This window comes from Asterias amurensis, chromosome 3 (genome assembly GCF_032118995.1).
Source record: "Asterias amurensis chromosome 3, ASM3211899v1".
In the NCBI taxonomy this organism is placed as follows: domain Eukaryota; kingdom Metazoa; phylum Echinodermata; class Asteroidea; order Forcipulatida; family Asteriidae; genus Asterias; species Asterias amurensis.
Genome location: NC_092650.1, coordinates 1,489,671 through 1,505,261, shown reverse-complemented (window position 1 = coordinate 1,505,261; position 15,591 = coordinate 1,489,671). Strand labels below are relative to the sequence as shown.

Here is a 15,591-nt window from a genome sequence, read left to right as displayed (position 1 = left end):
CCAAACATAGAGCAAGGAACAGACCAAGTAACATCTTAATAAAGACTGAACTTCCTGTTTATTAATATTGGTGTACCCCCTGCCCATTGCATAGAAACAATAGCATCATAAACAGGAAATGACTATTATTTATGTTGATGTAAACATTTATCAGAGCTGCATATTCAACAGCACTTCATGTGGCTGCTGTGTGGCCATGATTAACATGCTGAGACAGTTGGGCCTGGAATTTCATTCTTGTAAGGAGAATGCAACTTCCTCCATGATGCAACCATTCAAAATCAAAGTATTTAAAATCCTTGTTGATTGGAATTTGTTAAGGGGCACTAACAAGATAAGGAGAGAAAAGGAGGCAATGGTCTCCTTGGTATCACCTCATTGGCATCCAAGAAATTCCAAACCAGGACTTAATTTGAATCTCACACCCAATCCGAATTAACTTGTCATCAGGGAGAAATGAGGAAAGTACAAATACTCATTTTGGTAAATCTTTCTCACATGGTGGTACTGGTGGTAAATCTACTCCACGGTTGTAGAATAAAGAAAGACAGTTCTCTCAACTCTACATGGCAAGTAGATACACACATGGTGTTACCGCAAACCAAATATATATTGATACCTCACCATGCAATGCCTCAAATCCTATATGGAAAACATTTACTATGAACAACAACAAAAATCAGCACATATTTTTTTTTGCAATCTGCAATCTTTGCTTGTCAAGTAAATAGCAAATGTACACCCTTTATTTTCTCAGAACTGATATAACGTTCAGGTGTACAATTCACTTAGAAACTAACATCATTTTAAAACGCGCAAAATTCTGAGTGGTCCAAACACTGTAACCATGGAGCTACTATTTCTACCTCCATGGTGTAACCAAAGAGTGAAAAGTTGGTGTAACCATGGAGCTCCATAATTGTAATCCTTCATTTAATAACCTTGACTTCATAATGACCAGAAATCTGCCCCGAGGGTCTCTTTTTTTACTTTGTCCGCCACAGAGACAAACACAATCTACAAACAAATTTTGTCCATACAGTGACACAAATACATCAAAACACACTCATACTTTTTTTGGCCTTTATTTTATTTGCTAAAACAAAAAAGAAACATTACATTTTGATGCGTGAGGTAAGCTTGGCTATTAAAGATTATATGACATTGAATGTCACAATAAAGCATTTAAACACTCTTTAAGTGCTTGTTAAACTTTTTAAAGATTTCCAAGCTGTCAAATATGTATCACTGTATTTGTCGACTTCTTGTACTACCAACAAACACAGACTGAGACAATTTCAATATTCAAATTCATCATTCGAACATTCTGCACCAAAACGAGGTAGTTTAAAAACACTAAATACAACATAATAAAATGAGTATGAACTGAACTTGGTTACAGTCAGGTTTGGCATTTTACAAAAGCAAACTTTGGAATATTTAAGCAAGTGAAAAAAATGTGTTTTCTTATTGTATTTGGGACAAAACACTTCTTTGTAAAAAAAAAGGGCATAACACTTGCAGTTTAATTTGATGTTCAGCACCTAGCAATGTATTCTGATAATATATCTTAATGCACGAACCATTTTCTGTCGCCATAAGAACACAAACATTATCTTCAGGTTAATTGCAACTAAAATGCAGTGCGACAACTTGTAAAAGCTATCCAACAATGGGAACTCAATGTTGGGGGCTACCCTCATACAAGGTGCGTATACAAATGTGGGTTGTAACGCTGCAATAATTCTAAATATTTTAAGCATTCCATCCTAATCAAACATTTTCTCTTTGTACATGTATTCAAACATCATCAATGTCAGCAAGAGCCGACCACGAAAGTAACACATTTTCCCTGATATTTTTTTAAACCATCTCTCCCTTCCCCACCCAAGGCCACATCAAATTACTGGAAACATTTATACTAAACTACTACAACACGATAAACAACACTTTTTTACTAGTTACTCATTGATAGTAGTATACACAGAGTCATCACTATAAGCTAACAATCACATACTCAAAATGACCAAGCTGCAGCAAATTGTCCCCACTTCAAAGGGGTTTGGATAATTATGTGTGCACTAGGCACCTTTACGTTTAGAGTTATTTTCTGAAAAAGTGTCTTTTTTGAAAGTTTTTTTAAACTAGCTCTTGTTAAGGGAATGGTTACCAAACATTTATTGGACTACACCGAGTAGCTTACTTTGCTTAAACTGGACACACTTTTCAGTCACATTGACAAGCCAAACATGTTTCAGTTACTCTTGAGAAAACATTGAACTTTTAATTTAGGCTGTCAATGATGACAATTCCCCACAAATAGGAGGACTTGGATGAACAATATATGAGTATTGGTTCAACGATAAAAACCTGATCAACAGAGAATCAGTACCTTACTGTACCAATTTGACTGGCAGTGGTATTAAATCTGGGATTTGTTAATATTTTACATTCAAAGCTTTGCTTACTATGGCACATATGAATATTTAACATACAACATGAAGGGGCCTAAATGTTATTTCATCATATTATCTGCAGGTATTTCATGCCGCTTGGCAACATTTAATGCTTCGATGGTCTATTATGAATTTAATCCATCACACAAATTCAATAGGATAACACTACTCAAAGTCAAAACCAAAATCTTAATTTGGAAAAAAAAAGTGTAATCTTCAGACATCTGATGGAAATTCAAACGGGTCGAGTTGTGATGTGTTTTCAAGAAAAAATTGTTGTACTCGTTTGTTAGGTCCCAGTTCATACAAAGTATATTTTGAAGTCAGAAACTCGCAACGAACAATTCAAAACAGTTCAGCTATTCTCAATTTCTGCAAAACAATCACAGAGAAAACAAGAGCTGTGAAGTGAAATTCTTATTCTTTTGGCCTGTCGCCTTAGCAAGTAGCGTGAACTGGGCTTACAGGATCACATGGGAGAAGCTTGTCTTAATTTGATCACTGTTTATACTCAACAGAAATGAACATGTCAAAGATTTCAAGGCCCCATATCACTGTCATGCAAATCAGTAGAGCTTGAAAAGTGTATTGTATAAAAAGTAGAAAGATAGTTCTTAAAATTTACTTTTTAAAAGTAAACACAGCAAAACTGAACCCTTGTGAACACCCGGCAGCATTTTTTGCAATACATCTTTTGTACATTTTCTAGGCTAACATATTTATTCACTTGTTTCCATTATAAACCAATATCTAAACACTAAATAATTACAGACACATGCAGCATTTTAAATGATCTTTCTAATCACATACATATTAAGGAACAGTAATTTCTGTGGCAACAATTCATCAGAAATCTGTTGGTTTTCAATCACCTTTTTACACGATCAAAGTAAGAGAGATTCATTTTCATGGATTGAAAATCTTCATATTAGTGTATAAAATTGTGTAAAGAAAATTTATTTTTATATTTCATTTTATAGAACATTAATACTCGACTCATCTACTACAGGTACAATTCTAACATCAAATTATTTACTTTTACATCATTTAATTCAAGGTTTAATACACACCAAACATAAATCTCAAAATAAAAATTATCCTTAACATCTATGACAACAAAATGTGGATTTGATCCGTATATGATCAAAAAATATATATTGATAACAAGAAATCATACAATTACAAAACAAAATCAAAATGGATGAAAAAGGTCTCAATTTGGCGATTTGACTGAAACAATGTGCCAGTAAACCAGCATGAAATTAAGACAGGCTTTTATTTTGCTGCTTTACAATTTACAGTGGTAAAATTGAGTTAGGATTTTACTTCAGGTGATTCTTTCACTCAGTGAATAACAAGTATATGTATACACCTCAATAGCAATTGACAAACGTGTGTGTAAACATGTGAGGTGTTTGCAACAAATTGCATACAGTTCTTGCAGATCTACACATCACCTGACCACACATGTTTAACTGCACGCCTGTGCTGTCTCTTTGTTCCACCTACTAGGTCCTTTTCACACAACAGCAGTTTAGCAGGGGTCCCTTAATAATTTAAGCATGGTTGTGAAATTGTACAAATTGCACTTGGTGTGTAAGAAGAGCTTTAGAACAAGTATGTTTGGACTGTCCTGAGTACATTGTACCTAGTGAAATCTTCAAAAATTGACCATCCTTTATGGCCAGATAAACATGGTTGTTCTTTCATACCAGGTCCATTTGGTAAAATTTCACAACCATGCTAAAACTAAGCAAGGGACCCATGTTAATATTATGTCATGTAAAAAGGGCTAAAGCAAACCCACAATAGATGTGTATATTGAACCAAAGCAAAAAAATCATCTCAAACGCAGGTATTTTGGCTGCCCTCAAACTCACAATTACCCTCCAGACATGTTTGCGCAAAAGAGGCGTATTTGATTAAGTTATACATTTCTTAGAATAAAGAGCCAAGTATAATTTTCAGACAGCACAAAACATTTCTAATGTAACAGTCTTAATACTCCAACCAATTTAACAAACATTTGTTGAGCAAAATGTAACACACCTTATCTAATTTACATGTGGAGACAAGTTACTGGCACATTGTCGGTCAGATGTGGAAAAATCGCAAGTCTTAAGCTTCTCTGAAACAGGGAGGAATAACTTATGGCATTTGGGCCTCCAAAATGGAAACTTTTCAACCATGATACCAAAAAAAAAAAAAAGAAGATGCTTGGCATTTTAGGATTTTCATCCTGAACTCAACTCAGCTGCAAATAAACATTCTCAATAATGACCTAAATTATTTCTAGTCATGCACTTGACCATATCATTTAGCGCTCTCCACAAAAAACAAAAAATCACTATGTTTATACAGTACCTGAGATAAAACACGTAGAAGATCCAGCTCTTGATTAAACAGAGCCAACTTTTACTACTATATTGAGGTAGATGCGACTTGCAAAGCATTATTATATTTGTCGACATTTAAGATGGGACTGAAAAAAGCCTTCTGTGGGATCTTAGAGATACACCACAAACAAGGCTACCCGTAATTCAAATTTGTTATAGCTACACACCTAAGGCCTTGCTTTGCAATCCGTTTTTCCTGTTATAGTAATTTTTCACGCAGCACAAACATGTAGCCAGCAGCGTGGCTGCAACAGTTAAGCAGTATGTACAGCGCATTAGTTATCATCATAACAAAGGCTTACACTTTATTTAAACTTAATAATAATATCCCATTGGCTGTTAACACTTACAATATACACCTACTGTACACTTACTTGAAACATGCAAAGAGTTCAGCAGACGATTTTTACGAAACTTTACGCAACTGCGTAAGTCCACTTGCCAATGTTTATGGCACAGCATAAAGTTTCTTGAAATCAGCTGCTGACCCTATTTTCCACACATTGCCTGACACACAACTTAGCCAAGCACATGACATCCTTAGAGCTAAACTTGTGTTGTAAACTTGCACAGCATTCATTTCAAGAACAGCTCTATGAAAATGAACCCTGGCCACATCCAATTGTAAAATCACTTTCCTAACAACTTTGAACATTTAAAAACAATTAATGCATTATTCTGAAGCTTCAATTAAATTTTCACCTCAGTTCTTTCTTCAGCCCAACATCTAAATAACATTTTTGATCCAATTAAGCATGACCCCCCCCCCTCCCTCAGACCAACATGTTTTTACCAAGATCTTGCTATCATCATCCAAAACCAATAAGCACATTCATGGCATCGCAACACCAAAACTCAAGAAAATTTTAACAGAATGGTTTAGTTTGGCTATGCAGCACAGAGTCAATAAACCTCAAGTCAAACTTGTTGTATTTAAAAAGGTTTCGGTAATTTGAGTAATATGCTACAGCCTAAAAATGTTATTGACCAGTGATTTCCATGGGAAAACTGACAAATTTAAAACATCAACTTAAGTTTGAGCAGTACATTTATGCTGTGAAAACGATAAGCTAATAATGCCACTTGAATTCCCCTGTAAACATGAAAACTAAATTACAATCTTTGTTTTTCAAAGTATGTCACAAAGTACATGTAATAGAATTAGTGTACATTCCAATATCTACACGACCTCAAACTCCTCATACTGATTAAGCCAGTTTATGTAAATTGATTTTTATCATCATTTTAAAAATGTACAGTTAAAAATGCTGGCAGGAACACTTGTTCATTGTATTTACACGTACCAATTTCAATCATAAGTGATTGTTCCAAACTTTGAGACCATAGGTTTTAGAGATCAACTGTGCTATTTTTGTTATTTATCTGGGCTGACTGAAATGAAGGAACAAACATATTTTACTTAGATTTAGATCTTCCAGTGTGACGAAAAAGATCTTTACTTCAGCTACAAAAACTAATAATCTGATTCAACTTTTATAGTTATTTACAACTTATTCCATAGAGTGAAACAAATTGGAATAATAACATTTATCGCAGCATAATTGTGTATTTAAATTTTTCATGTAATTTTTATTTATTGCAGAAATCAAAAGTTCAGAATCAGCAGAGAAGTTGTTATCTGCGTGTTTTGTTATTTCTGCAAACGGAGTACGTTTAACAACTCTTTTGCCTCCAAACATGCATCTCCTCTTCCTGTGTACAACATAGTATACCATGAATCACACACAGTCATTGATTATTATAAACCAGTAAAAAGCACACATTTCATTTGACTCATGTTTACTAATTCCAATCTAATCCGACAGCAAATTCATTGACTTTAAACTTTTCCAATGGAAGTTCTCTTTTCAAATTAAAAACGACCTTGCCCTTCCAATGACCAAATTCCAGGCCTGTTATAGTTTGAAAAAACACGCAATATATACCAGGACATAAAAATGCAGTGTAAGTTACTGATGATAGCCTTTATGTCCACTATGACTTTTGATCCAAAGCACGTTGATTATTTATAAATTATTACCTCTACATGCAGCCTATTTTTCTAATTATTTCCAACAACAAAATTGTGATTCTGTTCCAGGTCAAACACAAGCTGGCTTGTGGTTTAATATTAATGGGTCAAGGTTTACACCACACAAAGTCCCACAATCCGCTTGGTTGAGAATAGAGTTGTACGCAGTCACGCCCAGTCACAGAGTCAGTCAACCTTACATGTAAATGTTTGATTTTTCTTCTTCTTTTAAAGAAGGTTTGAATGTCATCACTTGATAAGTAATTAAAAAATATTCTATCATCAACCACTAAGGAACATTTTTATCCAAAATAGGATAAATGCGTCATGTTCTTTGAGCTTGATACTTTGCTCTGAAAGCTCTTAGAAGGGCAAGGCAGTTTTTCCTTCTAGATGGTACCTCTATGATGGATATTTCAAGGGGCACCAAGGCAATGCCCAAGGGGCATAGAGGCCATTGCCTATGTAGCCTCTTTGTATAGAAAGCTACAATACTGATAGAAATATCATGAAACAATAGCAACTCATTAACATTCCTACTCTAAGTCCATTTTTGTCAATGAATCTTTTTGTCAATGAATCTCCTTTTTAGTTGTTTGGCCAGGCAAAATTGAACTTTAAATCACATGCAAAGAACAACCTTTATGCCATGACCCGCAGGAGGTACTGCATTAATTTGTTGTGTTGTTTTGTTTGGCAGCAATTAGAAACAACTTTTACAGCTGGAGAAAACAATTAACAAGCAAAATACACTGTATTAAGGACAATTGAATAACCCTTAATAACATTTGTGTCAGTACTAACAACTCAGATATTAAAATCAAACCTAGGCAGTTTTCAAACTGGAAGAGTAAACATGGCATGAGAGTAACTGTTCCTTACAAAGCTATTCCTTACAAAAAAACTCGGCTATTTGTGATCAGTTTTCAGAGTACAAGTGTTTTACTATTTTCGATGACAATCAATCATTTTCACCAATATTTTACCCCTTACCCCTACCCCAAAACTAAATATGTGATTGGTAGTAAAAATGGTACCTGTGTTTTTTTTATAAGAATGCAACATTAACGATACATTTATTTATAAACTTAATATTTCGTTGGGCAATTTAATTCATAGTCATTACAAAAATGTCTCTGAGTTTGAGGTAACGTCAGCAATGAAACTTAGATTTTTATAAAATGCTCATGAAGTAAAATCATTGAACTCACTTTTTATCTAAGAAATAAATCTTTTTAAAGAATTTCTTAGGTTAAAGGAGTAGAGTAAATAATAATCTTAGTATACAGATGGTTTTTACATGAGACTTGGTCCAGTTAGTCCCTTTAACCATTCAGTGTACTGCACTCAGGGCCAACATCAGAAGAAAGTGACCTGGTGCATAATCAGTGTGGTTAGATTAAAATTTTCCAGTGACCCACACAACACATGTACTGTGTAGTAGTACAGCAGTGATAGCTTGAGGTCGCCATATTGGATTTAACACTGTATGACATTTACACCCAGCTTGTGGTACTTTTTGTTCTCAGTGTGACTCGTGCTTTCTTATCTCACAATTATTAATCCACATTCAGTTAAAATTTGGATTGTTAATCAGATAGCTAAGCTTAGTTGGTCTTTGTTGTATTTACAAGATCTTACATTATTAAATAATTTCTTAAATTTGTCTTATTTAAATCACAATTACTTATAATGTTACAAGGGCAACTAAATATAAGGAGTAACAATTCCTTCTTGTGGTTGATTTGTAATTATGCCCCTTTAGATTCAGTAAGCTGATGTACGGGTATCTTAGCGCATTATGCTGTACTGAACTGTTAGTAATGCATTGCAAGCAGCGAGGAACATTTCAAAGTGAGTCATGGCGATGCGTTTGGTAAACCGTTACATTTAAGTCAGCACTTTGCATAATTATATTGCATATGATACAGATCTATACATGTACATCTCGGTAACATATGAAGACCTAAACCGAGACAACACGCAGTACGACTTGGCTGAACAAATCTTGCGGACAATTCTTCTTGCAGCAATGCGGCAATTGCTTGGTATTTGTGAAAGAGCGAGCTGCAACCACGTGACAGCCCGAATGAAAATACTCCTGAGTCTTCAAAGTAAAAATATATATTGGAAGTCATCTATGTTGGCACAAAAACTGTCATTCTTGAAACGATGATGTTTTTGAATTTTTACATGTGGCATGTGATTAAATCATTTAGCAAATCAACATAAATGGAAAAACAACAAAACAACTTACAAAATACAACGTGATTAATTGGAGGGGAAAAAAGGGCATAAAAACAAGCCCACATAACATTTTCTAGACACTGAAATATGAAATTATAAAGAGCAGAAGCTCGAACAAAACTAGAATTAACATACAAAAGAACAAGGCACTGCTTTAAATATGTAAAACTAACTCTACGTAATACATTTATAATGAGGTGCAAAACTTAAATGAGGTAGAATTTTAAAAGGTGCTGTTTAAAACTTACAAACTCACAACATTTTCACTACTTTTAAGAACAATGAATCACCATTCACAGAACGATTTATCACACAAAAAGCGGAGTAAGCTTTCACTGCTTGTGTTTTGGTCAGAAACAGTAGCATTTGCAATTTGCATACTTACTATTTTTGTATAGCAATTACTTAGTGATGGTTTCGGGGACACAGCCCTTTGGCTTTGACTACTGGTGGTAAGACAACCATTTCAAGAAGTCTTTGAATTTAGTGTTCTGTCCAAAACATGTTTGTTCATAAGCATGTCGGTTGTAAATGGAGAAATTGTGTTTTTTTGAAAGTCATGTAAACATTTGTCACTTCCTAACGATTTCAATTTCTACTCTCTAGTAAACTTGCTAAAAATACTTGTTGTATCAATTCTTTTTTTTAGTCATCTGAGGGACAGTTTTATTCACTTCTGAATTAAAACAGCAAAAACAATACTTAAGAAGAATTAGCAAACCCTGAATTGCTTTATAAGCATTTGTCTCGAGTATAAAATCATAAAATTGGTGCAAGGCATGTTAGCACCTTGCTGCACGGTTTGACCTGCAAAAAAGCAGCCTTGGGCTGTCCTCCTGCTAAAACTCTAAATATTTTGACAATTTAAAAATCTTTGGTGGTGGAAGAGTAATATTTTAATGTGGCATTATTTCAACACCACAAATCAGTGACAAAAGTCGCAATGAGTTGACACAACTACTTTACAAAACTTTTTTGTTTTTCCTTTTTTCTTTTCTTTTAAAACTTGCCAGGCAATTGTTCACGAAGTTGGCCAACCTTGGTAATCATTCTAAATGCTTTAAATGCGATAGCTAGCATGAGGTTTTGTTTTTCTTAAAGTTGGCTTAGAATTTGTACCACACAGAAAGAGTCCGATTTGAAATCTCATTTCTTTTTTACAACAAAGTTCATAGCTGACTCTGCATTTCAAACAAAACAAACTGACAGTTTTCATTTGAAAAAGTTACAATTATACAGCATCATCAAGTGAAAAGGTATTCAAACAAGTGCTTTGCTCTGAACAACAGCCTGCTATATTAAATATTATTCCCTGCTGTTGCACCCTTGAGACGTTTGCATTTAAAACCTGCATCACAGAATCTCCTGAGAAAGCACATCAGATAAAATATAAATTGTATCTTTACATTATACATCACATGCAAGCATCATTTCATTCTATACAAAATCCTGGAGGAAGAAACACAATTTAAAAAATTAAAAATTGCATTTTTGTTTAGGGCTTTAAGGGTACGTGTATCACGACTTGTCACAAGTACTGAAAAGCACTGCTGAGTTTAAAATGCTTTGAGCACTGCGAAGCAAAACTTTTCAACACAAACAAAGAAAGAGCAAATTTTTATATACAATTTTTTGTTTAATGTGATGTGGTCAAAATGCAAACAACTTAAAGGTACGAACCTTTCTGACTCACCAGCCGTCCACCTCTGACAGCTTATATAATACCCGTAAATTACAATAAAATTCAGAAACCTTGTACTCTATTGTTGCCGAAGTCCACAACGAGGATGACACCATCTGGAGTGACGCATATTCCGGAGGGGCGGTCCAGCTGGCCTTCCTGTACTCCCTGAATTCCGAACTTGCAGAGGAAGTTGCCGTTTGGCTGAAACACTTGGATGCGGTGGTTTCTTGAGTCGGCCACGATGATGTTTCCCTCTTGATCGATGGCTACTCCTTGAGGTCTGAGAAATTGCCCGTTATTACTGCCCTCCGAGCCGAGATAGCGAGCGGATGTAAACTCAGGAGTGATGACAAGCAGCCGGTGATTGTTGAAGTCGGTGACGACGGCATGGCCCTCATTGTTGAAAGCAACTCCTCTTGGTGAATCAAAATGCTTCCAAAGAGCGCCCTCAAAGCCATACTTATTGCAGAAGGTGCCATCTTGATGGAAGACTTGGATACGATGGTTGCGTGTATCGGACACCAGAATCTTTCCCTCGTTGTTCACAGCCACGTCCCATGGATAGTTGAACTGGCCGTTCTTACTGCCTTTCTCGCCGAACTTGAAAAGGAACTGCCCCTCGAATGTGAATACCTGTATACGATGGTTATCTTTATCCGCAACGATAATGTTTCCACGGCTATCCATGGCGATTCCAGCCGGACGGTCAAACTGGCCATTTCGAGATCCTGCCGAGCCAAACTTGTGATGAAATATTCCTTTCGGAGTGAAGACCTGAATGCGATTGTTACTGCGATCTGCTATGATGATGAAGTTGTCTTTATTTACAGCGATTCCCCACGGACGACAAAGCTGACCATCACCTTCACCCTCATTGCCAAAGTTGAGTTGAACTTTAGCAATTTTGGCATAATTCCGACCGGTCCGAGCTGTAACGATGAAAGGGCTGTCTAGGATGTTTTTTCCGCGGATGGTTACTGACACCACATGTTGGCCCTCAAGCTGTGGTCGGTAGCTGACAGCGTAGGTACCATTCTGACGATCAACAACTTCAGCTGGGTAGAGTCCACCTTCAGGTCCTTGGATGACGACCTCAACAGCTTCGCCTCCAATGCAGCGGGACTCAGCATTGTGGTCCTTGGCGTGTACCATAAAAGTTGTGACTTTACCCTGTAGCGCACGCTTCAGCCCATCACCAGTGGCATACGAGGTTGGCGCATAGGCACTACTACTAATGAAACCAAGAGAGCTGATAGCAGTATGAAGGGCAGCATCAGGGGGTGTAAATACAACCTGGTCGTCTTCATGTGGTTGAAGGTGTCCTCTTAAACCTCGCAGGGCCTGCACCTGATTCACAATCAAGTCCTTGGTCTTAAGGACATCTAAATCGGTTCCGGTCTGCAAAGCGTTCTCTACTGTCCCAATACAGTTGGACACACTCTCCAACCCTTGCTTCAAGTCTTCCATCTGCATGTGCAATGCCCGACCTTTGACCTGTCTGATTTTTTCAACTTTTCGCAGCAAATCACGTTCCCGTTCCTCCAGAGCTGTTAGATGATGACGCATGACCGATTGGACCTCTTTCACGACAAGCTGTGTTCTCTTTTCAACTTGCTCAGCCATCAATCGAGTGTGGGATAAACTGTCCTCTAATGCATGCATGCCATTTTTAGCATCACTGAGAAGACGGAGTGTGATGACTTTACTGTCCTCGATAGCATTTTGGAGGTACACACAACTGTGCCCACGATGATCCATCATGGTACAATCCCGACATATTGCTTTACTACATGAATCACAATAAAGTCTCAAGACTTCATCTGTGTGGATTTCACAGTAGCTTGGGGGTCTATCGGAAACTGGCTGTATCTGTGCTTGGTAGGACTGATGATGTGGATTTCTGTGTCGACCACTGGAATTATTTGGCCCTTGGGATTGCAGCATAACAATGTGATGATCTTTAGTCAATCTGACACGCAGGTGAGCCTGAACACAGCTTTCACATAATCTCTCATTACAGTCTCTACACAGCCTTGAAGCAATTTGCCCCTCATCACAAGAATTGCAATTTCGCCGGTCGGGCGGCAACGACACCCCGTCACCATCATCTTCATGACTGCCCACAACATCGAGAATATTACTGATGAAAAGATCGGTCGGCAGCCCATCCACCCCCAAGTCGCCTAGCTGACTTTCCTGATAGCAAGTTGGACACCGGATGCGATCTGGCTCGGCAATTCGCATCTCTAAACACGGCCGGCAGAACTTGTGAAAACAGGACAGGATTTTGGGTTCCGTGCCCTGCAAACGTTCTGAACAGAGCGCACACCATTGCTGTTCGTTGAATTCTTCGGCTACTGCAGCAGCGAAGGCGGCCATGAGTGGTGCGTGGAGTGGAGTGTTGCATTTGGCGGTGTGGAGGTCAGTGCAGCACGCCAGCCTGTTTTGAAAATGCAAAGCACTGTTACGTAAAAGTCACTGTGAATTAGCGGCTGTTGTGTGCTCAGTCAACATGATAATGTTCTTTTGTGCATTGTGGTTAGGGTATTAAAAAGGTTACTATTTAAATAAATGCAAAAGACGAACACTGAGGACGCAACCGACGAACGCACTCAATCGCCAAAACCAATTCACACCACCACGGGCCACACAGCATTTCCCACCCATCTTTTTCAAAAAAGAATTTCAAACATTCATCTGATTTAAGTACCAACCATTCACTCTTAATCTTCACCATTATGGGAATCACTTTAAAGATGCATTTAAATGTACATACCTCCTCCATGATGACTAGGTTTGGCGAGTTGCTTCTTTTTTTGAAAAACTGCTATCTTAAGACACATATTCTTGTTCCTCAATACAGTACATCCGTACTAGTATAGTATAACATGTATACTGTGCGAATTACTATGGTGTACATGTACATGACCACAATACATGTACGAATGTACTATACATGTTACACTACTACTACAGGGCCATACGCGCGTGTACCATACCACCCGCTGTGTATTGAGGGCTAGGAGCTTGCGCCCTACAAAGTGGGCGGTGTTTCTGATAAGCGTAGTTTGTTATTGGCCATTCACACACAGCCAGATCGGAAGTACGGTCATGGTTCAAGGATAATTTGCATAAGTCATACCAAATCTAGCCAGTCCCGGTGCTCAGATCGCAAGATATGACCGGATGCCACCCCCACAATTTGGATAAGTTTTTTTCTTCGAAAATAAAGTTTTATAAACCCAATTTTGAGAGACCCAAAAGGGTGTAGGTGTTGGTTTAGTTGAGTGTCAACTATAAAATTGTTCTGAATCTGAATGTTAATTTATTGCGTGCCATGGACGTTTTGGTTCATGGCCCAAGCTTGTCAGGCATTTTGTGGGCACACGCCATTGCATGGTCAATATTCGAGTGACTTGATTATGAGTTTCATATTTTTCGCGCGAATCATAACAGTGAGAGAAAAACTCTTCTTCTAAGTGGTAGAAAAACAAAATTTATTTTGTCACAAAAAAATACATCTTTGCAGGACCCGGGGCTTTAAAATATTTCAGATTTTGATAGAAAGTTTCTCAAATGACTTCACCCACTTTAGCTGCGATGGAATGCCCACCTCTCAGCTATTTTTGAAGGAAAGTGCTCGTAAAAAGCTTGGTAGTGATCGATGACTGTGTGTGTAGTTGGGGGCGGGGGGGGGGGGGTAGCTATGCCTTTCTCTTCAAAGGAGGGAACACCCTACCGGCTTAAAATGTCTGCATACAAATAATATTTTTGGTTCGTGGTGGCATCTGATTTTCTCAGACGGCTCAGTGCACACTACTGATGAGACATCACTGGCAAAGTTTCATAGCTGCTTAAAGCACAACATCGCAGTTGAGCACAACAGACTTTTACCAGAATGGTTACTAGCCAAACTACCATGAGACATATACAGTTTGTGCCTGGTATATACTGCTCATTTATATGCTAAGCAGACAAAAGAAAATAAGCGATATTTTATGCTCTAAATCCGAATGCCAAGCGGCTGAGTAGTTATGTTTATTTTCACACACAGGACCGTGGAGGTTGAAATTTCATGGAATCTAAAGATGGAAGGAAAGCAAAAACAGCTTTCGTTCATCAACAAAAATGTGTTTTTATAGTTTTGTGGTTCCTCCCATGGAGATAGAAATAACCTCCATGTTCCTCCAGAATGGCAAGTGTTCAAACCGCTACAACTTTTGCCGACGAGAGTGTTGGGGCTCGTCCTCTAACAGATAGAGGGCGCTCTGATAGATACTGTAGTGGGAAGATTGAGACTGGTAGATGAGGGGGATTAGACTAAATTGATAATGAAACGTGAGACAGACGCTGTATTATTTTCAACAGTCGTGCGTGTTTGTTTTTTTATTACTCGGAGAGAACGGAACGGAGTTAAAAAATTATCTCTTGCAATTGTTCCAATATCTGAAAGTGAGTTTCTTCAAAATGAAAGAAACCGACAAAAGAAGGCACAGAGCGACCGAAGCCAGCTCTCAACCACGACTCCGATTGCTCAGTTCAAACCTTGGCGCTATTAAAGAGACACGTGCTCTAGCAATGCTTGCACATGAGATGAGATAATGTGTATAGCTCCCCCATGCTTGCACATTCACCCCAAACCAGCATTGGGTCATTCATGTTCTACCAGCCGTCACGTGGTAGTCTAGACTCTAGTCCATTGTTGTCAGCTGTTGCGAGAATGTGATCAATCATAATATGACATGGATTGTGCATAGCAGAGCTCCTCTAAATAAT

General features: G+C 37.6%; 2 protein-coding genes across 2 annotated transcripts in view; one reads left to right on the top strand and one right to left on the bottom strand.

Moving 5' to 3' along the window:
* Positions 1-15,591, top strand: part of LOC139935060 (Fanconi anemia core complex-associated protein 24-like) — a 48,107-nt gene that overhangs the window by 12,106 nt on the left and 20,410 nt on the right. The window lies entirely within an intron of this gene.
* LOC139935057 (E3 ubiquitin-protein ligase TRIM71-like) lies at positions 9,949-13,756 on the bottom strand. Its single transcript, XM_071929506.1, has 2 exons — positions 13,592-13,756; positions 9,949-13,255 (listed from the first exon to the last, which is right to left on the bottom strand). Exon 2 carries the CDS (start codon positions 13,192-13,194, stop codon positions 10,876-10,878), a length of 2,319 nt encoding a protein of 772 aa, XP_071785607.1. The 5' UTR covers positions 13,195-13,255; positions 13,592-13,756; the 3' UTR covers positions 9,949-10,875.